At 34.9% G+C, this 25,757-nt stretch overlaps 4 protein-coding genes across 4 annotated transcripts; 2 read left to right on the plus strand and 2 right to left on the minus strand.

Annotated features, from left to right (window-relative positions):
* Positions 1-817: 817 nt before the first annotated feature.
* Positions 818-6,400, plus strand: LOC149897157 (ureidoglycolate lyase-like). Its single transcript, XM_090116767.1, has 7 exons — positions 818-1,419; positions 1,579-1,837; positions 2,473-2,800; positions 3,129-3,303; positions 3,814-3,922; positions 4,553-4,807; positions 5,329-6,400. Exons 1-7 carry the CDS (start codon positions 1,169-1,171, stop codon positions 5,578-5,580), a joined length of 1,629 nt encoding a protein of 542 aa, XP_089972893.1. The 5' UTR covers positions 818-1,168; the 3' UTR covers positions 5,581-6,400.
* LOC149897158 (WD repeat-containing protein on Y chromosome-like) lies at positions 5,347-25,406 on the plus strand. Its single transcript, XM_090116772.1, is given in 9 exon segments — positions 5,347-5,470; positions 21,755-21,949; positions 22,235-22,360; positions 22,702-22,868; positions 23,097-23,308; positions 23,556-23,737; positions 24,048-24,189; positions 24,453-24,650; positions 24,880-25,406. Coding segments are annotated over 8 exon segments (1,356 nt in total). The 5' UTR covers positions 5,347-5,470; positions 21,755-21,758; the 3' UTR covers positions 25,018-25,406.
* Positions 10,076-10,877, minus strand: LOC149897159 (uncharacterized). The gene is made up of 2 exons (XM_090117034.1): positions 10,741-10,877; positions 10,076-10,643 (listed from the first exon to the last, which is right to left on the minus strand). Exons 1-2 carry the CDS (start codon positions 10,848-10,850, stop codon positions 10,076-10,078), a joined length of 678 nt encoding a protein of 225 aa, XP_089973160.1. The 5' UTR covers positions 10,851-10,877.
* Positions 16,058-18,833, minus strand: LOC149897160 (AN1-type zinc finger protein 2A-like). The gene is made up of 6 exons (XM_090116770.1): positions 18,584-18,833; positions 18,373-18,415; positions 17,497-17,683; positions 16,926-17,080; positions 16,543-16,642; positions 16,058-16,199 (listed from the first exon to the last, which is right to left on the minus strand). Exons 1-6 carry the CDS (start codon positions 18,636-18,638, stop codon positions 16,062-16,064), a joined length of 678 nt encoding a protein of 225 aa, XP_089972896.1. The 5' UTR covers positions 18,639-18,833; the 3' UTR covers positions 16,058-16,061.
* Positions 25,407-25,757: the final 351 nt, after the last annotated feature.

Below are 25,757 nucleotides of genomic sequence, written 5' to 3' on the forward strand. Positions count from 1 at the left end.
ACTAGTGCTTATTTGCTGTTGGTATACTGCCTTTTCGAAAATTGAGTTGGCAACACTGAACATTATCGTCCGATAGCCACTGGGAATATCGGTGTCGGCTCCGATATCCGATATCGGACCGGACAATGTGAAAGACAGGTACATATTTCATACATTTTACTTCCCTCCGATATCGGATATCGGCTATCGGCTTCCGATATCCGATATCGGATCGGATAGTGTGAAAACGCTCTAATAGTACAAAAGTAATATCATAATATCACTTTGACACGTAATTGACGTAATGCAACATCACGTCGCATCAGTTACAAACATCACTCGCATCACTCATCACTTCGGCAACGTTCGGTCAGCGTCGTTTGCTTATTTGCTTTGCTTGCATTTATTACAATACAATACAAGACTACAAGCAACATAAAGTACGTGGCCATTGGCCAAGTATGAAGGAAAATCAACTAAATTTTTTAAATATTTACTTAAATTGTAATTTTACGATATAAGTATTGCAGTTATTATTGCTATTTTTCAATATGATCTGTACGTGGTACTTCACATATTAAACATTACTCGGTCATCATTTCATTAAAAATCGATCGGGTAATGTGTGATGTTACGGAGTAATATGCTTTTCTAAATGTTGTGTTCAAATGACTTTGAAATTTAGTAGCTCAATTTAGGGATGTGTAATTAGTGCAGAGTGCAATGCACAGGTGCAATGTCTGTATCATAAAATTCTCTTGTATCCAGGCCATTCTCAAGGCCATTAGACCTTAAAAAAAAAACATTGGACAATGGAAATTGTCATTTGTCTGTTGTCAAATGTCATCTAAAATCTAAAATATGTAAACAGTACATTTTTTTTATATTTTCTGACTGAGTTTTGTTCTAATAAATTTCTATAATATGTACTATAAATACGATACTTTCTGATTAAATTAAGCAGAAGCTATAATTTTGGTTTATTACTTAGATACGATGAATGTACTCTACATAAATAATATGTAAAGTCAATATTTTGTACATGTATGCAATTTTAATTTGCAACAATGATAAGAAAATAACTGATAAGCGTTTGAACTTCGGCCTTACCGAATGTAATAAAATAAGGAAATGAGTAATCATTTAGAACAAGCCAACCTCGAGACGGGAACAGACGTAAAAAAATAAAATGGCTAATGTTTTACTTTTACAATCGCCTCCTCCAAAATTAGAGGAAGTTCAAAAGAAAATTTTTAACAAAGGCACTAAAGAATTTTTAACGAAACTACATCGACAATTTGATGATAAAATAGATGAACTGCATAAATCGCGATTACGACGTTCAGTTGAATTGCAAGCATCATATACGTTGGATTTTAAATGTTCTTCAGAACGGAGTGATAAATTATGGAAAATTTCGCCGTTGCCATCCCGGTTGCAGTATGTATTATGGGCTGCTGTCATGCTGGGTATATGCTTCTCATAATGGTATCATTTCTTTACTTCTTCCATTTCATCGCTTTAACATGAACATAAAAATGCTTGGTATTTGAGTTATATGTATTTCAATCAGACCCTATAATAAGCGTTTTTTTTAAGGAATCGTCATTTAGATCTCGGAGATGTCTCTGCATCGAATACAGCTCATTTTGTGAGTGCTTTAGAAAGTGATGTGCAAGGGATACAAGTAGACTTTGACGATGGCCATTGTCCAACTTGGAAGAACCAGCTGGTTGCGTTTCAAAATATATATTTGGCTGTGAACGGTAAACTGGTTGGGGCACCGATCAGTATAACAACATGCCCTATTCTTATGTTACGGCCAAGAGCATGGAATATGATTGATCATGATATTTTGGTAAGTTCTCAATTATTTTTATGTAACTAGTTGGACAAATTATAAAAATTGGACAATTACTCTTTGTTTATGAGTTAAGTACTATACAACAAAACAGAATATGTAGAAGAATTTTTACTAAGCATGGACATTGAAAACAAAGTCTATGGCGTATTATCAAATATTTCAATCCAAGCTCACCGTGTATGTTATCCTTTAAATGTTTTCAATATGCATTATTCTAGCTGTGAGATGTACATAATGGATTATTTCACGTATAATACTTTTAAATTTTAATTAAATTTGAATTGCCATGTAGGTTAACAATTATTAACAAGAAATTGACTTTTCTTACTTCACTGACCTACATGCTACTGCAAAAATCTTAATCTTAATACTATTATAAAGGCGAAAGTTTGTAAGTATTGATGTATGGATGTATGGATGTTTGTTACTCTTTCACGTAAAAACTACAGAACCAATTACAATGAAATTTAGCACACATATAGAGGGTAACTTGGATTAACACATAGGATAGGTTTTATCCCGAAAATCCCACGGGTACAGGAACTATGCGGGTTTTCCTATGAAACGCGGGCGAAGCCGCGGGCGGAAATCTAGTATATATATATATAAATTAATAAAAAACATTGTAGATAGATGGCAAGGAAGCCAGTGGAGCTCTCGTAGATTTTGGCATTTTAATGTATCACCATGGAAAAAAGCTGTATGAAGCCAACAGTGGGCCCTTCTTCTACCTTTCCAAACTAGAGGGAGCTTCAGAAGCGAAGCTTTGGAACGATATATTTGTCTGGACTCAAGATGAATTGGGCATCCCACAAGGAACTGTTAAAGCTTGTGTGTTGATCGAAAATATTATATCTACTTTTGAAATGGACGAAATATTATTTGCATTAAGAGAACATTCTTTAGGCTTGAATTGTGGTATCTGGGATTATTGTGGCTCTATTATCAATAAATTTGGTAAGTTAATATTCAGTACTAGAGAATTCATATGTTGACAATACTCTAATTTAATATAATGGTTCTTAAATAGATGTTGCTCAATTTATTCTTGATATGAACAGCTATCTCCAAGTGAGAGTCCCATAAAATAGGTCAAGCCATTTCAAAGGTTATCTGTAAAAATTGTATAGGGACAGACCGCTATAACAGAAAATGGTGTTTGAAAAAATAGAAATTATAATCAAGGACTACATAATATATATATATCAAGGAATATAGTAAAGGACTAACAAATAAATTTTTAAGATGATAAAATATATTATTACAGTATAGATTATATTTACAGGTAACACAAAAGAATTTTTATTGCCGGACAGGAATAAATATGTGAATATAGAGAAGAGATTTCTTAAAAGTTATATGCAGTTGGTTGTAAATACATGTCATTTACGTAATGCGCCTGCCACGGGTGGTATGGCGGCGGCCATGTTGAAACCTGGCTCACAGGGGACGGACGATGTGTAAGTATCTATAAGTACTTATTAATATAATGGTGAAGAATTTATTTGTACGTTTGGACGCGCTAATCTCAGGAACTACTGGACCGATTACAAAAATTCGTTTGTTTCTAGATGATGATGAACATGATCCTATGAATATCTGAGTGAATCATGAATGACGGGTTGGTTGGCTTGGTTGGTAGTGGCCCTGCCTTCCAAGCCAGAGGTCGTGGGTTCGATTCCCACCCGGGGCAAATATTTGTGTGATGAACATAGATGTTTGCTCTGTGTCTGGGTGTTAATTATCTATATAAGTATTTATATAAAATTATATATTATGTATGTTTATCAGCCATCTGGTTTCCATAACACAAGCGAAAGCTTGGTATGGGATCAGATCGTGCCGTGTGTGAAAATTTGCCCGAAATATTTATTTATTATTTATCCCATGGTGTTTCTATCTTTATTCGAGTTAATGTAATGTAATGTTAATTATTTCAGTTCTAAAGTAATTTGATTGAATTGTTTCAGTTCAAAAGTGGTTATCAATAAGGTATTAGAGTCAAAATTGAAAGAAATAGAAATGGGAATGGATGGATTCATGGTGTATGATACAAGACTGGTTTCACATGTTAATGCCGTGAGTTGAAATTAATTTTAAATTTCGAATTGTACAATTAAAATAATTTGATAATATTTAAAAAAAATAATAACAAATTGTTATTATAGATTATACAGAAGCATCAATGAAAAATGTCAAAAATTACGCGGGAAAAGTACGAGTACTAGTGTTCTGTGGTAGCTTACTATCGATTCTTTCTTGAGAAATTAATTAATAAAAACAACGAGTTTAATTTGATTGACTAGATTCTGTAAATAATTAATTCCATTTATCTTGCAAGTTGCAACAATTTCACGGATCATAGGATAATCTTCGTTTTGTATTAAGGATGAATCTTAATTAATTTTTTACTTGATAACAATTACAATGCAAATTCATCCGTACCTAGCTAATAGATTAGTTTCACATGGATTAAACATTTTCTTAGGATCAAAGACGGTTCTAGATGCTCGACGAATTTTGTTTAATTTTCATTTAAATAAATAACTGATTGATTTGATAGCGTGGAATAGGTTTTTGTTTGTATTTCCTTGTTTTTATTGACGACTGTTTGGTCATACAAAACTATGATTATTCTTTAAGAGGCGAAAAATAAACCTTTTAACCCTTGTCTTAGTCCTTCTATATTAAATTAATTAATGGTTTCAGCTCTGGAAGAAAAGTAGTACAACGCCAAACCAAATAAATCGTATTTTCGATATAAACATCACCCCACTCGATTTACTAAGTATCCCTGTAGGGGGCGTCACTCTTCCGGGTGTCAAACATAATGTGGCAGTAACTATACTGTTTGTATACCATTGGTTGGCCGGTATCGGTCATTTCTTCTATAGCGGAAACGTGGAAGATTCCGCCACCGCGGAAATTTCCAGATGGCAGATTTGGCAATGGATACGTTTTGCTGTAAGTGAATTTTATACCTAATTTCATTTGATTACTCAATAATAGCCTTTTTTATAGATACAAGTAGCTGGTAGAACGTGCGGCTTTTTATTTTTGAAGTGAAAACTTCTTTAGCGGCGTTGAGCACTTTTTCTGTAATGGGGTATACTTAAAATCTTAAACTCGCGTCAGGACACGTAACCTGATCGAAAAAGCGTAAGACGTAATATCAAACATGCTCAACGTTAATAATCAAGTTTTCACTTCTGCCGGCACTCCCGGAGTGCAACCCGTCTTTTTTTTATTTAACATTATTGCAGCATCTCTGAGTAGGTACAATTTTTGATGAACTTATGGATATTTGCATCTACATAGTAGGTGTTCTTAACATTTATTTTCAAAGCAGCTCAAGAACTAATTCGAAACTATAAACACACTTTTATTCTTTCGGAATTATAATATGTAGTAGAAAATTTTAATAAAGATTTCTTTAATTTTGCATTTGAATTACCTCTGTAATTATTAATTTGTATTTTTTACAGGTTCCTCTAGAAGACGACTCAAAACACAACGTGACGGTAAAATTAATTGAAAAAACCGCATCAAATTTCGCAACCCACGCGCACAAAAACCTGTGTCGTTCGAACGCAGAGCGCAAAAGATTAACCGCGTCGAAATATATGAGTATGGAATTATTTCTATTCAGAAATCCCCCAGAATTTATAACCAGTTATCTTAACGATAATCACAAATTTAGAACACTCCATAACAAATCGTTGTTGAGTAATTTGTAATTCATAATATTTATGGTGCAGGTGCATATTTTGAACGGTAAGTTACGACTGATTTTAACTTGTGAATTTCGGGTTTTGGAATTCAATATTCCTAAGGGACCAAAATATATTTTACCAGTGATAAATTATGACTAAAGTATTATAGATACATATTTCGTCGCCTTGGAAGGTAATAGAGCTATTCCACAGAACTACACTTTTGAGTTATGGACGTTCAAAAAATTAATGATGCGAGTAAAAACAGTTATTTTAACATAAATCAGCGTCATATTTTAGTAGAAAGTTCAAACTTTAACCCTAGATTATTAAAACAAGTTACCATTGAATGCTATAATTAAAAGGTAACAAAATATCATGGTTTTTAAGTTATGTGGCTTAGGCTTGTTGACTACTATTTTATGGACAATCTAATACTCATAATACGGGGTTTAAGTCATTTACCTCTCTTGTCGTATTGACTTTTTAATCTGATGACATAATAATCTAATTAGATAAAAAGGCATAAGCGGAGTAGAGTGAATATAAATACAAAATAATATTACTTTTTCATTTGTTTTTATTAAAAAGAAATAAATCAAACTAACAGTTAAAAATCGGTTAAGGGCAAGTCGGGCCTCGCTCTTTATGGGTTCCGTACATATGAATAAATCACTTTCTTAAAACTAGGTATTTAGATATTCCCCATTTCTTCATTAAAAAAAAAATATATTTCGACTGCTTTTCCATGTATGGCAGCCCCCTTTATTTTTTACTTTAATTTGATTTTTATTATTTGTTCGATATAGCGGCAATAGAAATACACATTTTGTAAAAATTTCAACTGTCTACCTATTAAGTTATTAAGGAACCCTAAAAAGTAATGTAGAGATATGAGGAATTTTGAAGGAAGTTATTCACTTTCTGAGTTGTCACTAACTGGTCCTTCTTCCAGATTGTTATAAAAATCATGATAAATCGAAGGTATGGTACCTTTTGCGCAGAGATCTTTTACATCTTTAAGTTTATTGGCAGGTATTTTAAGCTTCTTGTTATAGAGCTTCTGTAAATCACAACATGGTGTCGTAGCAGATCGTAGAGCTATGCGCTGTATGTGTAAAGATTTAAAATTTTCTTCAGATAATCGGTTTTTGAAGAATATCGTTTTAGGACTTTCTTTTCGATATTGAATCCATTTTAATAACAGCCAGTTCATATTGTCACCAGTATATGTTTTATTATTATTTGTGATAACTGTGTTACTGTATGACTTAAAGTCAATAAAATCTGAAAATGTCAACTCTTTGATCTTGTAATAGGGCTTAGTTGTTTTAGCAGTACGTGCGACAGTGTACCATCCCTCTGGTGTGTAGATATCCACATGCCTCCCTCTGTTTTCTACTGCAGAGTGAACACTATCGCATTCCATCTCTGAATGTCCTGCCTCCATAAACTTTTGATTGATGGTTTCAATTGGCAAAACCGTTACTGCATGTAAAAACATTGCGGCAATAATATAATCTAAAATTTTTAGATTTCATTGGGTATGATGGTGTTTTGGTATACAAGCAAATTGTTTTGGAACATAAAAACAAAACTTTAAAATGAGGCCCCAAAAGTTGACTAGGTATTTAGTGTATTTATAGGAAGTAAATGGGGATTTAATAAGCGTTCTTCTTGATAACTGTTATAGAATTTCATACCTGTCACAAGTTTTGGCAATTAAAGAATAATTAGTACTTTGCGCATTGGTAATTGGCGTTACAATATTTTCTTTTAATTGCAGTGTTTTGTCGTCACACTCAGGCTCACTGGAATCCGTAGAATTTGAGATGTTAAGCTGAATGGCGGAGTTTGACGTATTAGAGCAGGTTGCTTGGTGTTTTAAAACGTATTCTTGCTTTTGTAGCTTTCTTTTTAAAGTTTTTGTAGCTTGTTTGGTACTGGAGATATCAACGTTACCAATGAACATTTTTCGAGACGTACGTTGATCTAGCAAAAAGTCGCATTCTTTTCTCGGTACCTTCCGCTCTTTTAGGCAAGTGCAATTCATTAAATCTTTACATTAACAGGCACTAATATCAAATATAATGTTTCCAGTACGCTGAAATTCTTCTAGGTCTTTTATTTTTATTTTTGGGTGTGATTTCAGTAGATTCTTACACTTAGTGTGGTAAGCCTGCAACATTTGAGTCACTCTTGTATGTGAAACGATGGGAAGAGATGCCTTCGCCCACTATCGTTCAATTTTATCCGTCACAATAACAGCGATTTCTTGAAAAGTTGGTTCTTTTTGAGTATCTTTTACCGATTTTAATTGCCGTTGATGAGTTCGATACACCTCATATCGCAATTAAGTGGTCCATGGTTTGAAATTTCTTTAAGTTTTCGAAAAAATTAGAAACATTTATAACGCGCCGACCAATTTTGAAATCTGGCAAGTCAGGCAGTCAGGATTATAATCCTGAAATCAACAAAAATAAGTTTAAAATAAGTAATGTACGTACTGTTACGCGAGGCGAATAAAACCTCTTTTAAAAAAAATCTTTTATTACTTAAAACACGATATTTGAATTATTCGAATTTGCCGGCAGCCGTACTCGATGGATGTTGGAACTAGACTGATTGATGAGGGACGTGTAGGAATGATGGCGGGAATGGAATGTGCTGACAGCCGACAGGATAGTTAAGGGATGGCTGTATGAATTAATACATACAGTCTTGGGATATAACACCTCCCGGGGGTAGTCTAAACTACGGGGTTAAATTACGTAGTTTAGATTTTAAGTGAAACTAAAAGAAAAGTATGAAATTAGTAATTAATTCTTGTACTAGGTCCTGATTAAGTTTAGGTGAAAGGGTTGAACTTTCTATGGAAGCGGACTCTCCCAAGGGGGTGTCTTGGATATTTGGCATTGGGATGTTTTCAATTTCACGCGGTTTAAGGAAGAGACAAGGACAGCTACCGGTCTTGAAACATAAGGCTAATTTATGAGACAAAAATACGATTATTACACTTACTTATACTTATTAAAACTAAAATTACGGAATAATGAGTCTCGTATTTCATTATAAAATGCTGATCAGTGATCTGATCCGCAGCGCTAGATATTGCGTTTAACTTAAATTTCGTTTCTTGTGTGAAAACGTCTAAATCAACATTAGATAGTTTTACAGGAGACTCATTATTTAAACTTAACCTTATCTATGCTACAGCAACTATCATTTATAATACTAAAATATGGGTTTATCTGATGTTGGGTATTGTTTACTGAATAGATCACGGATTTGGGTAACAACTTAATATTCTTGGAATGAGCTATACAATTTCTAGGGATGATTAAGATTCCAATTCCAATGATAGTTTCCTCGACAACATGGGAATTTGGGCATTCTATTTGCTATTATGTGATTGTAAATAACCAATTGTTGTAATTTAATGATTTCCATATGTCTACAGTGCCATGAATAAAATCTGTTTTACATTGTTTTGGCAAATTATTTATTGTGTTAGAGAGTATTGCGCTTTCACAACTAAGAATTTGCGGCTGTCGAGAAAACGCTCATTACGTTACACAAATACTTTATATAATCTATGATTTTACAACTGATGAGGTGAAGAACAAAACTTTGTGGATCATCTACCTTTGTTAAATCATAGAAAGCATTTGTTCGCAATTTGTGAATTCTTTTTTCTGTAATTAATTTTTGTTTTTCCTGAGCATCTTTGCAGTTTTTAATTTTATTTGCAAGCAGTACACAAGCAGAACATTGATCACTTGTGGGTGCTCTGAATCCAATGTTGAATTTTCAATTAAAATTCTTCTAAATAGACCACATGATACTTTTAGATCAGTTCCAACAGAGTTGTTATACGGCTTGAACAACTTTTTGATGTTAAGTGAACTATCCAAATATATTCTCTTTGATTGATTTCGAGAATAATGGCTTTCTTTGGCAGGTAATTTTTCTCAAATTTTGACGTGACGTCTTATAATTCGATAGCGCCGGCTGCACGCACGAAAAAACATGACTCATGCGGCGTTACCTCGCTCTGAGGCGTTCCATGTAAGGCTTGAAGTGCAAGCGAGAGCGCGGAACGAGCGACAAAGAAGCACAATCGGACGTTGTCACGTTCAACTATCGTCAGTAAACCGACTTTACAGACAACCAATTTTTTTTTTCTTTGTGATCTCCACCTCTTCCTTCTTTAGGAAGGGTCCCATTAAAGACATTTTTGCAGATTGTTCTCAACCTAAAACTTTTGATTGAAAAAGTTGCCATGAACAGACTTTTGCAAACTTGAACCAACTTGTTCTTCTGTCCAGTCAAAAAGAAACTGGAACAGGTAAAAATTTAGAATGTGGACCGTCAATGGGGGGTGTGGGGAGGGGAGGGGAGAAAGTTACAAATAATGGATGGTAGGATAAACCTTTCCCTTCCCTCCACTCCCAAACTCCCTCCAGTTGCACTATATTGCTTCTGCTTCTGCTCCAGCGCTGCGGGAAGTGCAGCCCTTTCACACTTGCGTAGGTCTTAGGTCATCGCTGCCATCTGCAATCATACCGATTACCCAGTGGCCCTCAATGTGACGGCCACGGTTGTACTTTCTCTTGCCAAATTTAGACTCATCTATTTGCACAATTTTTCCGTGGCCGCCTATTTTGGGTTGGTCTTCCTGATTTTCCAGTTCGTATAATACTATTGTTTCCCGACAGTAGTTGTACCAGTCGGCCACTGTGGCATCACTTAGCACAGTGGCGTTATTATCCGAGCACAGTTGTTTTTTTGTTTGGTGATACGGTAAACCTTCACTAAAAGCATACATTATTTGAAATATAAATGTTAAATTCAGATGCACATTTTCGAACCACGTTCCAGCTGCTCGACTCTGTGATTTTGTCCGGCAATTGCTTTTACGGCATCTGAACTTGCCAACTTGGCCTGCTTCAGGGGTAAATGTCATCGGCCTCTTATGGTAAGCACACATTTTTACCCTCGGCAGCAGATTGCGTTGTTCAGCAAACTCTACACACTGTTCCTCAGTGCCAAGTCTGCTAAAGACCCTCCGCCAGTTCCACATGGATCTATAACAGAATAATAAAATTATTCTTATAATCTGCGTGTTTGTAGTTGATACCATATAATATTAGATTTTCGATTATAACCACAAATATAGCTAACCTGATTTCAGATGAATAAGGGTTGATCCGTCTTCCCGATGATCCTGAAGCAGGTCTTGCTCCAGGAGCCACCTCGGGTTCCTCGTCAGATGACATGACTATGTCAGCCATGACTCTAGGATCACCAATCCCGCTTGGCCCAGCAGACCCTCAAGGGCCAGCTACGCCACTGGGACCAGCTACTAGCTCGGCGGAAGACGAATGTGTGGTGGTGGTAGGCACAAGGGGCTCATCAGAGTCCAACACTTGAACACTACACATAGGCGCTGCAGATGCAAGCGGCTCACTAGAGTCTATCACTTGCACTGCTGGAGTTAGGAGTAGGCCCAAGCGGCTCACAAGAGTCCAACACTTGAGCACTACACGAAGGCGTCGCGGATACCGTGACAAGCGGCTCACAAGAGTCCATCACTTGCACTTCACACAACGCAGCGTAATCGGAAACCTGGGGCTTCGGAGACACCATGGTAGACACACGTCACACGTGTTATTTTACAGGAGCACTCGCAAAACGGTCCCGACTGTAAAAGCAACAAACGGTGACTGACGCATCACGCAAGCAAAATTGACATGACGCTCGAAAACAAAATGGCCGCTTTGCGTTTAAATATATTTATGAAAAATTCAAATTTTAAATATTAATAACCAATTTAACATATTTTAACTACTTTTATAATATACTAAAATAATTTATGTATTTTATAAAGCATTATTGTGATAAAAATATCTCTAAAGCTGTATATGTGAATCCTTTGCTAGTGAGCATCTGTCAACGTCAAAATTACGAAAAGTATTACAAAATTAAACAAATTTGTTTATTTTATTATAAAAAAAATAAGCGGCTGCGCAGGTTAAAACTTCGTAAAATTACTTCTCAGAGTCTTATCTTATCGCTATAAAATCGCTGATATCCAACTCGACGGTCCACATCCTAAATTTTATCCTAAAATTCCAGCTCAAATTGATGTGAAATGTCACTTACTTTGAAGCTGATATTGTAATTCGTTTACGTCCACGCCGCGGCCGTGGCCTTGTTTTTGTACCACAATTGATCATTACAACTTCAGAAGTCCCGTCTTCATCCATTTCGTACATAAATTTAATAGTAAAAACTGCACTTGAAGTGCAGTTTTTACTATTAAATTTATAAACAACCGAATACAACAAGTTCTAACTCGAAAAACTTTGATATAATAATAGTTTTGACTTTTGACAAGAATGACAACTTGAAAAGTAAGCGTCAAACGTCAAATAGCTGAAAAAATGTTGCCACATGTTACTTGCTCTGTGGTGATCACAAGATCACAAGTAAGTAGTAGGCCATAGTAGGCCAGTGTAAGTTTACACTGTAAACATTTTTGTATATTTATTGTTAGTGTTGTGTAGTTGTACCTACTGTGTTTATATGTATCTTTAATTATGTTATGGGCTGAAATAAAGAAGTAGGTACTTACGTATGCAAATTCGTTCCTGATTTTAACAAAATTAGGTCTCAGCTTCTTAATACCAGTATCTATTGTTATATGGTATTATCACCAATATTTTTATCTAAACCAAAGAGGTTGTATGGTATTTAGTTAATATATGTAATAAATTATCACATACAATATTATTGTAAGTATAGGTATTCATTTATTATCCTACTTATGTAACTGATACCAATGAATATAATATTATTAAGTATACAATGTTGACAATATCATTATAATTTTAAATAAATAAAACACAAAAATACGTCTTTCATTTTAATATATTTATCTCAAAAATATTAAAACTTCCCAATAGAGATTAATTATTGTGAACACAGCGAAAGCTTGGTGATAAATATGTATGTAGTAAAATGTTGAATATTTGTACAAAATCATCATTTCTTAAAATGCAATGTTTATTTTATATAATTGGTACTATTCTGGTCACAAACTTAGCCTTAAACAAAATTAAATACTCAAGAATATACAATATTTGTACCTTAGATTAAGGATTGGTCTCCGCGCGCGCGCTACGACTAGATACCGCCCCACCTAAAAATAATAGCTCTGTGAGTGCGGCAACTCATTTCTGTAGTGTGTGTTAGGCAATTTGTAAAGACGCTAGTGTGTGTGAAGAATTGGGCTGCCAGCTACATAAATTTTACCTAATAAATGGGAAATCTGGCATCTTGGAAAGAAGTTTGAAAAATATTTTTTTCATCCTGACCTGGCCGGGAATCGAATCCATGAACATGCGACTCAAATCCACTTGCGACGCTACTATACTATAGTCACAAAGGTTGTTTAAAAGTAAAAAAGCGGTAATAAAAAAAAAACATATTATATGAGTCAGTTAAACATGGTTAAACAGAAATAAATTATTGTTATTATACTTTTTTATACATGTGTTAGTAATAGTATTGAAAAAAAAAAAGTTCAAAATATTGCTAAAAGATTTCCTCAACCACGTGTATTTTTTTGGATATGCAGTACGGCAACACTGAATGGCGTCGTATTTTCGTAGAAAAAATTTTCGAAGTAAAGGAGAAATTTCGATTAATACGATACTTAGTGATGGTACGTGATCCCAGTGTCTTTCTTATTTTTTGTTGTATTATTTTTAAATAGTTTTATGACACAAATAGGCATTTTACTTCAGATTTTGTTCGAAATCTTTATAAACTATCAGTTCGCCCTCTCCACACAATGCTTGTGACACGACTGGCTTGGGTACGCCGAATTCGGCGTACTATTAGTTGCCGCATTTTTCAAGTACGCCGGCGGTATCTAGTCGTAGCGCGCGCGCGGAGACCAATCCATAATCTAAGATTTGTACATTAATTATAAATAATTGTTGTTATAATTCGAATATATGTGTAATTAAATATATTTTTATATAATAATTAACAAGAAACTAACTATAAAATAAAAAAAATTCAAATAATGTGCTCAATTTGTGATTACTATAGGATTTTAAACACAAAATCAAATTAAAAGCTACACAAGGGATAAATATAACACATAGCATGCAACTCGAATCAGGAAAGAATAGAATATTTAAATAACGCAAAAAAAATGTTTATTAAAAATGAAATATCCTCCTTATTAACATTTATAAAATATATTATATTAGCCGTATATTATATTTCCCACTATTGTGTCACATGAGGAATTTTTAGAGTAAGTAAGTAATAACAATAATATTCTTTCATGATTTGTGCATATTATCGTTAACAAAAACCTACTATAATAACCTCTGTATAATCCAATAGCTATTCAAATAAATTCAAGTAACAATTTAAAATGTACTGATTAACAGCCGCTTTCATAACTTTTGGATAATATGTTCTGTTATGCTTATCTGACAGTTAAAACGAAAAATTACAAATGTAAGATAAGTATACGAATAACATTAACAGGAAATGGTGAAATCGACCCTTTATGTGATTACCTTTCTGTATCCCTTTTCATTTAACACATAGATTAAAGATTTATTAATAAAATTTGGTATTGTGACTAATAAAATATACAATATTTTTTCTCAATTTTTAAGTATCAAGAAAAAAAGTAAAGATCATGTGTACCCCCCCTCCCCCGGTATCAACCCCAGAAGTTAAAAACATAATTAAAATGGCGGAATGAATTAATAAAACTGAATCCAATCACCATTTTGATGAATTTGAATGTTCACTGATATATATATTATGGAACAAAAAATAAAGACGGTGTTTTCCCTTTTCCTTTGATAAGACGATAAAATGATTACCTATATTATTAACAAAACCTGTATGTATGTATCATATCAATCGACTAATTCCCTTAGCAATATACTATGAAAAATTAAATCATAGTCATATTCAATTAACGATTTTATTTTAAGGATATAAATTCTTCGTCTTTTTTATTACACATTTATAAGTTTACATTACAACTCCCCACATAATTTTTCACTAGGATTACAAACGATTTGGATAAAAAATTTGCAAATAATTAAATAATATAAAATATAATTAACCTACTGACAATGATGAAAAGTTTCATTAGAAGTGCGTATATTCAAGGTAATGTGGGTAGAAATTTGGAAAAACAGATTTTTGTAAATAAAGTGAAAACTTGTGCAAAATAGAAATATTTTATACCTTTATTTCATTGTGAAATAGTATGTATGTGGTTATTCTTTAATTTTACATACTTATGTCGCAGGCAAATTGTATTATTTCGCCGTTTACAAACGCTCGGCATTTTGTAATATGTCGAGAATTCGTAATCAGAAATTTTTGGTTTGGATATGAGGGTGGGTTAGGTTACATGTAAAAAACACTAACTAAACCTAACCCACTAGGCTAACAATTGTTTTTTTTTTCAGTGGACATTTGGAAAAAGTAAATCCTCGGCATATTACAATATGCTGAGCGTTTATAAAGTGACGGACGCCGTTTGTAAACGGCGAAATTCTACAATTTGTCTGCGACACATATATCATAATATACATTTTAAAGTGAGAATAATAAAACTTATTGTCATGTTATGATACACATAAGCAAATTACATTTTTATAACGGTAAAATGTGTCAAATTTTATCACAATTTAGTAGAAATATAGATGTTACAAGCTAGACTCGAGTCCAAATTGTTATCAGTAAATTTCACTTTAGCCTCACAAAATAAATAAGCATATTTTCATATGCTTATTTATTTAGCTAGCTATAAATAGCTATAGCTTAGTCAAAAGAAATAAATCTTATTCTGCATAAACTTTTTTCATTATAACATTATATTGAGCATTAATCCAAGTAAAATGTGAATCAGAAATCACTTTTGGTGGAACCTATTGATATTTTAATGTTTTACGCCCGTAAATTAATATTTATTTCCTCTTATCTAGGAGGCAATATACACAAGCAATCGTTAGGTTGGTTATTGACAAGATGTTCCCAAGAAATATATAGATCAATCTTACAACTTGGATTATGGGCCCTCTTCACAATGGGCAGCGTTGGCCCAACAAATGATCGTCGATGTTTGACACGGCGCGGCGATTATGAATAACTATCTACAATGTCAGTATATTTCTTCTACACTATCGTGATTGCCTCTACTCGCATAATACTGCCCATTGTGAAGAGGGCCTATAAGGACTGATTATTAACTTCAGGCAAATGTTGTTCTTCTATATATATATAAATCAAAGGTGACTGATATAGTGATCTATCATCGCACAGCCCAAACCACTGGACGTATCGGGCTGAAATTTGGCATGCAGGTAGATGTTAGGACGTAGGCATCCGCTAAGAAAGGATTTCCCGAAATTCTTGCGGGAACGGGGAAAAACGGGGATGCACGTAAAGTGTCGCTAAGATACAGTACATCTAGAATTAGGTTCACCGCCCACTCTCTGTCTGATACTACTCATTATGTCGTTACTTTGAACACTGGACCCTTCATCTTGTAAAGATAATGCTAGAGCATGGGCCAATGCTTCGTCTTCAGTCTGTAAATAATAATAATAAATTATTTTTTGTGATTAATTCATTGAATTTATGAAAAAAACTTGTGTTATCTTTTTTCTATATCATTTATTCAGTAAAAAATGCTCATAATTAATCTGATTTTTTACTTTGTAACGGTAGTGGGCTAGCTTTGCAACCGGTGACTTAAACCACTTTCACTTTTCACTCGGGTGAACCACAATTTTTTTTTTACTTTGTGGATTTTAGAAAAAGAGGCTATATGGAATTTTTTATGACTTAAAATGCATATAGTTGCAGTCAAAAAACTACTTGGTGGTAGAAAGCAGAGAGCAACATTTATATAAATCAAACTATCTGACTTACCATATTTCCTTGTATATCGGCAGTTGTAACACCACTAGGTATCTGTCTCCCATTTGCTATTTTGTTTTCATTTGCCTTCATTCTCGCCATTGCTGCTTCACTGTAAAGAACAAGTACGCGCTTATTACGGCATCATCTTTTATAAATGAAATACATAAGGATTTATATTGGATATATAACTTTTATATAACTATACCGAGTGGCACTCGGGGACTGCCGCGGTAAAGCTATTGCATGCTATGCCTTCAAGCCACACCTCCGCGCCCGTCGGAGTGGGGAGCGTGAGGTTTTTTCGTTACGGAACTTCTGGATTCGATCCTCGCGCTCAAGGCCCGCGATAGAAGCTATGCAATAGATTAAAAAAAATATTGAAAAACACTTACGCAGCTCTTCTTCTCTTTGCAGCGAATTTTCCTTCGCACGCGTGGTCCGCTGCATGTCGATGTCGTAAGCAATAGTTCAACGAACATTCGCCACACACAAGAGGCACCATTTCTTTCGTTTTGCACCCTTTGTATGAACATTTGTTTGTAAACACCTGTAATATATGAAATACTATTTAGTATAGGCTATGATATTTGAGCACAAGGAAAATGTATGTACTGTGTACTGCCATAGACCGCCCACCCGCGGCTTTGCCCTGCTTAAACATTTAAATTACAATTTTCACTGTGTTATTATTCTATACAGTATGATGACCCTGCTGTTGCAACAAATTTGGTAATTAAGCTTTGTGTTAAGATCTTTTTGTTCACAGTAAGTTGCCTTCACTAGTCAACATTGACACTGTATTAAACAACACGTTATGAAAATAACAAATTAGTAGTGCGCACTATTGAGTTATGAACTTAGAAACTATTTAAAAACAGAATAATTAAATGAACGACATAGAACATCTCTAGTGTTTAGTGCAGTGCATTAAGCATAATAATAATAAAAAACTTTGCATTATACCTTATTCCGTCGTTCTCGTGCTGGGTCTGAAGTACACTGGTTATCGATATGAGCACCTACAGCCACATCTGGAGGCTCCCCTCTTTTCCCTGGTACTGGTTTACCACATAAAGGACATTCAGGGACTTGAACATCCCTCGTATTTGGAGCCGGACAATCATGTTTTATATATGTAAAGTGGTCAGAACTGAAAATGAAAACTCTCTCTTAGTTGAAGTTAGAAAGAAATGAAAGATCTTTGTAATTTAAGAGCGAGCGCGCACGAGCAACTTTGTCTCCGCAACTATTTTGTCTCTCCCATCAATTTGTATGGGGAGTTGCGTCGCTACGTGCGCGCACTTTCATACTAGCCCATGGGTGAAGAGACAAAATAGTTGCGGAGACAAAGTTGCTCGTGCGCGCTCGCTCTAATAAACAAGAATGATGATAAGTGAGATTTTAAAACAAAAGAAGTGTTAGAATACAGGAAATACTACTAATCAGGAAACTTGATATGTAGATCTCTCCTTGCTATTCTTTGTATAACTTTATAATTAATGTTTCGCAACATGAAACAAAAAGGCCAAAAAGTGGGTGTTGTTAAACAGACAAAATAGTTGCGGAGACAAAGTTGCTCGTGCGCGCTCGCTCTAATAAACAAGAATGATGATAAGTGAGATTTTAAAACAAAAGAAGTGTTAGAATACAGGAAATACTACTAATCAGGAAACTTGATATGTAGATCTCTCCTTGCTATTCTTTGTATAACTTTATAATTAATGTTTCGCAACATGAAACAAAAAGGCCAAAAAGTGGGTGTTGTTAAACAGACCTTGACACTGTTTTACTTATCAGTATTTGTAGATTCACAATTTTTTAAGTAAAGTTAAAACTTACCAGAATACCTCTCGACAAGCGTCACATTTCATAGGCAGGAAGTCTGAAATAGTAAAGACATTTTAAATTACGTATTTATTTTGATTAGTGTTAAAGTACATTTGATGATATTGGCTGAATCTGCATCAATAATTATTTACATCTATGACATATCAAAACACTAAATTTTAAAGAGAAAATGAAAGAATTCTTTGTTGTTTTATGTACTTACCAAGTTTGTTGCACGTTTTGTAGCAACAGTTTTTTCCAATATGAGGAAATTCCATTATAGAAAATTCTAGTATAACGTTATAGAACTAAAAACGGACGTATGAGGTCTGAAAATGACGAAATCTTTTTCGTGTACCCTTTATATATGAACAGAATTACTATATTAGTCATTCAAAACATGAAATAACATTTTTCTCAAAACTAAACTTAAAACGTCATGTTTCGTTTCGTCATTCGTCAAAATGTGTCATCAGTGTCAATGTCAAGTGTCACTTGTAAAAATCACCGACACCCATAATCGACATGTAACATTCACGTACGTTTTTATAATATATAGTTAAATTAGCTTTTGCGACAAGTTGTATTGTTTATTTCAATAAATTTTCGACACGCTAGGTTAGGCGCTTACCTTCAATTTAGCAATTAAGCTTCTGATCACACTGTCCTTAATTTAGAAACTGAATTAGATTATGGATAATTAAACACTCATACTGTGCTTTTGAACAACAGATGCAGAAATTATAAACGAAGTACTACAAAATCATATTACATACCGTCATATCCTCCAACATTGCCCGCTTTTCACAGTGTTTTGATCATATACAAGAAAAAACAAAATATGGACAGAATTGATGCTGTTATTTGAGTAGGGAATTGAATTTAGAATGAATAGATATATAGGTCTACTACAGAACTACAGAATCTGATGGCATATTTATATTTACGAAATAAAAGATTTTCATATGGCAATTTTATTTGACAACTATCAAATTGGTTGTCAAATTATTTGTCTTCTTTGCAATTGATGAATAATTTTTAGGATTTTGTCTACAAAGTCTTCGAAAATGTCGAAAAAGCCGCTGCGATCACAAGCAAGAGGTGTTGTTTATAATGTGTATAGAAAAACATTCGATGAAGAAGGGTCAAACACATCACAATTTTCAATTTTGAATATTTTATTGGTAAATTGGACTTACCCGTTTTGATACTTTAAATTAAAAATATTATAATAAGTAGGTAACTATAATATTGTTTGTTGATTACAATATAATTTTATGAAAATTTATTACAGGAGTTTCCAATACGGCTATTCGTCAAGTCCAAGCTGTCCAAGTCAATTTTATAATGTGTGTATCTTTAATACTTACGAAAATAAACATAGTTTTATTTTATTTTTATTTTATTTTATAAAAAATTATAAGCAATCTAGTTTTGATCTGCATTATCATTACATCCATATTTTTACATGGCATAATGATAATGAATATACAAATATAGGTATGTGTAAATAATAACATGTATTATAGTATAGTAATTTATGTATTATGTATATTATACATATAAGTATGTGCCTACATAATATTAAGTGGATATCTCATTATTAAGTACAGTATTGTTCACTTATGTAATGTGACTAATGATGTTGAGGACAAAATAAAAAATAAGCAGTATCAAGATCGTTCAGTCCATTTTCCCTAGGGTTGCACACTCAAAATTTTGATTTCCCAATTTGCCATCAGATTCTGGTTTACCTATACTTGAAATAATTATATTCTTAATAGTTTCTCTAAAAATAAGGAAGAAAGAGGTGGGCGAAATAAGGTGGAAAAGTATACAACTTTGCCCACCTTTAATATTTCAGCCATTTTAAGACTTACGCAGCTGTTTTTAAGAGACAAAGTACAAGACAAGGTAAAGATGCTGAATCTCTTACAAAATATGATCCAAAATAAGTAGATCTTCATTAAATTGTATGGGCAAAGTTAGGTGTAATTTTCTCACAATCTTCATACAAAAATCTTTAGGGTTTAGGGTTGTCACAAAAAAATAAACTAGGTAAAGGATGAAAAAATTAAGTTTAATAAAATATGTAGGTGGGTAACAAGTAATAGGTAGGTACACATGCAATAATATTGCGTTCGTACTGTTTCTAGGTATATCTTTAAAATGAAATTGAAATTATGAATATTTATGTACCTATACGTAACTTCTACTAAACATTTAAAAAGTACCTAGCTAGGCATACATACTCGTACAATCCTACCTAGGTACCTAAAAGAAAAAACATGCTGTGTACTTAATTTACACCTAAAAAAAATTACTTTGCTACCTATTTGAGAAGTCTGTTAAAAATGTGTCAGCCCTAGCACCTCAAAACGGTTGGGCAATGTTGGGATAGGTCATACTACGTTTATTAACCTAACATTGCCCAGCGACAAAACTCCTATAATACTACGTATTTTTGCTTGGAAATAACAAATAACCTCCTTTTTATATTCTAGTTTAATAAATAATAAGAAATATTCACGTATTCTAATTGATTCCCAGTGATCAGAGACAAGTTTTTTTAGAAAAATTTGGAACCACCAAAACATCTCCTTCTTTGTCGACATGTAGCAGCAGACTGATTGACGTTATACATGTGCTATCTAATCAGTATTGCGAGAAAAGACTTTAATTTTCTACCAAAAAACAAAACAAGTCTTAAATGTCATGCTACTCCACATAAACACTCGGGAAAGTTAAAATTTCTATTTGGGCAAAGATAGGCTGGAAAGGCAATGTTGGAGGATATGACGGTATTATTGCACGCCTCATAAGCGAAGCGTTGAGGTGGGTACTACTGTCACTTCGCGCAAAACATCTGATTTTTCAAACTTAAAATGTCTTTATGTATCATACATTGCACTTGTAAGATAATACATACACACACATATTAAGAAAAAACACTATTTTTAACGTTCATGATATTTTTGATGTCATTTTTGTTATTTAAACTAGTTAAAAAACAGTTTAAAAAAGTTCTGTCTTGGACGTCCGTGTGTCTGTATGTGCGGATCCTTTTTCTTGTTAACACGATAGCGACCGAAATACTTTACTAATCGAGTCTTTTTTTTTCTCTTACGCTTGAGTATGCTCAGGAATAGAACCCTTTCATTTTTCAGGGTCTGATTCGATGTGGTTTAATTGTTATTAAATAAACAAAAATAATAATTAATAAATATTTATTAAAAAAAAATTATGAGGCGTGCACTTTTTTTATCTTCTATTAACAGTGTAAGTCGTAATTGATAGCAATTTTGGTCATAGTTTGCATAAAATTTTAAAGTTTTGCAAGGCTGCTCTACCCACGTTTTCACCGTCCCTTACACACGTATATAATATATCACAGCATAATGGCGGTCGGCTGGAACCGGCACGTGACGGAGTTCGAGGAGGGCGGCACTACACGCACGGGCAAGGCATGGGAGACGCGGCACACGGACGACGTGCTCGCCGCCGCCGCACGGCACCCCATCACGCTCGCCACGTCGTCCTATAATTCCGAGCTGATATTCTGGAAGCTGGAGACTGGGCAGCCGTATCGGTGAGTGGTTAAGTGTTATGTAGGATTGTGATGATGGCACATTGTGCTAACTGAAGAAATTCCACCTAAAATGAATTTATAGCGTTCGGAAGCTTTAGTCTTTAATTTCTTATTGGATAAAACGATCGTTAAATAAAACACAATTACACACAAACAATTACAACACAACATGACACAATACAATACAACGCCACGCAATGCAACGCAACGCAACGCAACGCAACGCATTACAACACAACACAGACCCATATAACATTTATTAATAATTTTTGCTTGATTCCGCAGACGATTCTCGTGTACGGAGCCGATGCTTCGCATAAAGATGCAATACAACAAACGAGCCGCGTCACCGCACGCCACCACTGCCGGAAGTAGCGCGCACCGCGGCTCCTCCATACTGCGCCGCCCTAGGTAAACATTACCTATCAATGTTTTGCGTAATAAAAAAGAAGTTTTTTTTTTTACTTCTAATTAGTTAATGTCATTTTGTCCACTTATATTGCACAGTATATTTACCTGTACTTTTACAGAGTAAATACGTAATCAAGTTTCTGTAAAATTATGTACGCAGTAATTGTTAAATGAAAAAAAAAACAACAACAGCAGACACGTTTTTTTTGAGATGTGGAAACATCAACAAGATGACTTATAAAAGAAATTCAAAAACAATTTCTTATTTCTGAATTTACGGATTTAATTCAATTACAACATGGCAGGCTTCAATAGCTTGTTCTATACTATTGTATGTACAGCATGGGTGGTGCGCGCGAGTCTCTAATCGACGCAGCGTCCGCGATGGAGAAGGCGCGCGCGCGGCGCGTGTCCACGGTGAGCCTGCCCGCGCGCGCTCAGCGCATGCGCCAGCTCGCAGTGCACGCCATGATCTTCCTGCAGACGCGACCATGCCATATGCGTGTTGGTAAGCCTACATAACATTTATGAAAATTCTAATACAATTGACTTTGACACATCTTCTATAAATTCTACATGATTCAAAGATATTTCTGATTTTATAGGCTGAATGGCTTAATTTTTTTGCCATCCATTCTTGTGTGATTTTAGGAAAGGATCGTAGGGAAATCATTAAATGAATAAAACCATTGGATAACTTATTAGCTTCATATTCACATTTAATTATTTTTTCCAGCATCGCTAATGGTGTCCCTGGAAAATGGACAAATCCAGTGCTGGTCAGACCACCCAGCTGGCGGTATCTAGGGCGCGTTCCAGGGCATCCACACCGCCGGGGACTACGTGTCGGCCTTCGCCACCGACGTTGATAATAATTACCTGTTCACTGGGACCACCGTGGGATACATAAAAATTTGGCTCATGACGAACTATCTAACGCTCGAAAAGGTAGGTTATTCAAATTCAAATATTCTTTATTTGCATCAATACATATAATATAGAACTGTTTATCTTTTATCTATAAATTCCACTTTTGATTTCATTAAAGAAATAATAGACGTACTGCTCATTTTTTTAAATTGCCATACACAAATGTGCATAAGTTTTCATAAAGTTTTTCAACCAAGACATTCTTTATTCCTATACCAAGAGAATATTATAATTTCATATCTTATTTTCGTTGGTCGTTGCGCAGGAGCACGTGAGCATGCCACAGCTGCGGCTCCAGTTCCCGTTCCTGTGGCGCGACCGCGTGGAGGGGCGCGCCAAGCGCAGCGTGCGCGACCAGCCGCTACCGCTGCTGCTGAGCTCCGCGCGCGCGCACCTGCGCTGCGTCACCGCGCTCGCTTATGTCGACCACCTCGAGCTGCTGTTTAGGTAACCTGTGTCATATTATAACGACAATTTTGTATTTCAGTCGGTAAAGTAAGAAGTTACAAATAAATACGTAAAATACAAAAAACTAGTTTTGTATTTCAGACGATAAAGTGTATGTTGCTGTAAGTTGAATAAAAACGATTTGTTCATAGTTTACCTTTATATCACGATTACTTCATTTACTCTTTTCAGGATTCACGGTAATTTTTTTACTCATGAGTCTGACTCGTGCAGCAGCAGCTCCAGCCAATAACTTTTAATAATCGCTGTACATTGAATTAATTGCTACTATAATGTGTGTGTGTATCAGCGGCTCATCAGACTACAGCGTGCGTGCGTGGCGTCTGTCGGGCGAGTACGTGGGCACGCTGGGCAGCTTCGTGCCGTGGTCACTCGACGTGCCACGCTTCCCACCTGATGTGCGCAAAGTCGCCAGCTTCACCACTTTCAAGGTCTGTACATAAGTACATAATTGAATAACCTAACCTATAGCTCCGTATAGAACCAAACGCAACACACAAGACAACTTATTTGATGACATCCATATTCTGCTACTATTCAGTTAGATTTTTATGCGATATATGGCTATATGGCTTTCCTTTTATACACATATTATATTACATATTAAGTTTTCATTCATTACATACATTATATTTTTGTTATGAATATTTCGATTATTATGTCGCTTAACACCAATGTAATAAACATCATTTAGGTGTAGCGCAGTGGCTACGTGTCCCGTTACGTGCCTGGGCAGGTGGAGGTGGATAAGTTACGTGACATCACCGAGACGGAGCTGCGCACGCGCACGTTCGGCGCACCGTCGCCACAACCGCTGCTCGGCCGATATTTCAACTTGCCGCCAAGACCAGAACAACCTACTGCTATTGTGCTTGATGACTCGCTGCCTACCGTAAGGATAAAACTCATTTAGTACTTAATTAAAGATTAATTTTCTTTCAAGTTCTGACACTACACCACACGCATGCCTATAGGCTATAACTGTGAGAGAACTATTTCATGCGGGTATGATCCTCAAATTGGTTAATTACTTAATATGAAAGAAAATTTAAAACTTAAATGTTTATCCAGATTTTTTTTCCATTTATTACATTATAATAACTTTATTTGTATACGCTTAGATACCGCTATACACGCACCTACGCATGGCGTCAACGCAGCCAGTGCGGCGGCCCGCTACGCCCGAGCTAGTTCGTGCCACGCGCCTGCGCCGCACCAACACGCGCCGACCGCACTTCGAGTCACACACGTCCTCTTAACGCAAATGTTGAAAACGCACGTGCTATTTAATTAACGCAGCCGGTGCGGCGGCTCGTACGTATTTCAATCAAGGCTTCTAATGAAATAACTGAATTATCCTTAGAGCATTAAACCATGCTTTAAGGAATTATCCATTTGACTTCCACGTGTCATCCAGCTTATGTATAGAATCGCTTCAATAATTATAGGGCTCTGTGTACGTCACGCTTAGTTTATGTATTTTTACTAGTTAAAGTGGCTTTAAAATACTATGCTTGCTTTGGATCTTATTGCTAACATGCAGCTTAATCATTGTGTTGTCATATGCAGCAAAACTATCCCTCTAAGGGTGCTTATTTCAAAGCTGATGTTATAATATTACTTGTTAAAATAAAAGTTCCAATTTAAATCTTGTTTCATTTACTTTATATATTTTTCTAAAACTACATTATTTTATTGCTAATAATTATATCTAAAACTTAGGTAAACAAACTTATGAAATTCTTAAAACGTATCATAAATCTAAATTACATTAAAATGCCTATAAAAGCTATCTCAACTTCCCCCTGAATTTCTCACTTTTTTTGATTCCCCCGAGTCGGTTGGCGCCCGCTGCATCCGCCAGGTCCTGCAGAGCGTCTAGTTCGCGGCTGCTCAGCGGCAGTGGGTTTCCTTCTATCACAACACGCACCAAACCCGGCTGCGGCTTCCTCGCTAGATTGGACTGATACCGCATCACCTCCACCAATTTCTTTATGCT

This window comes from Colias eurytheme, chromosome 26 (assembly GCF_061535395.1).
Source record: "Colias eurytheme isolate Ceu_HAF_F1 chromosome 26, ilColEury1 Martin Lab GWU primary, whole genome shotgun sequence".
Lineage (NCBI taxonomy): Eukaryota > Metazoa > Arthropoda > Insecta > Lepidoptera > Pieridae > Colias > Colias eurytheme.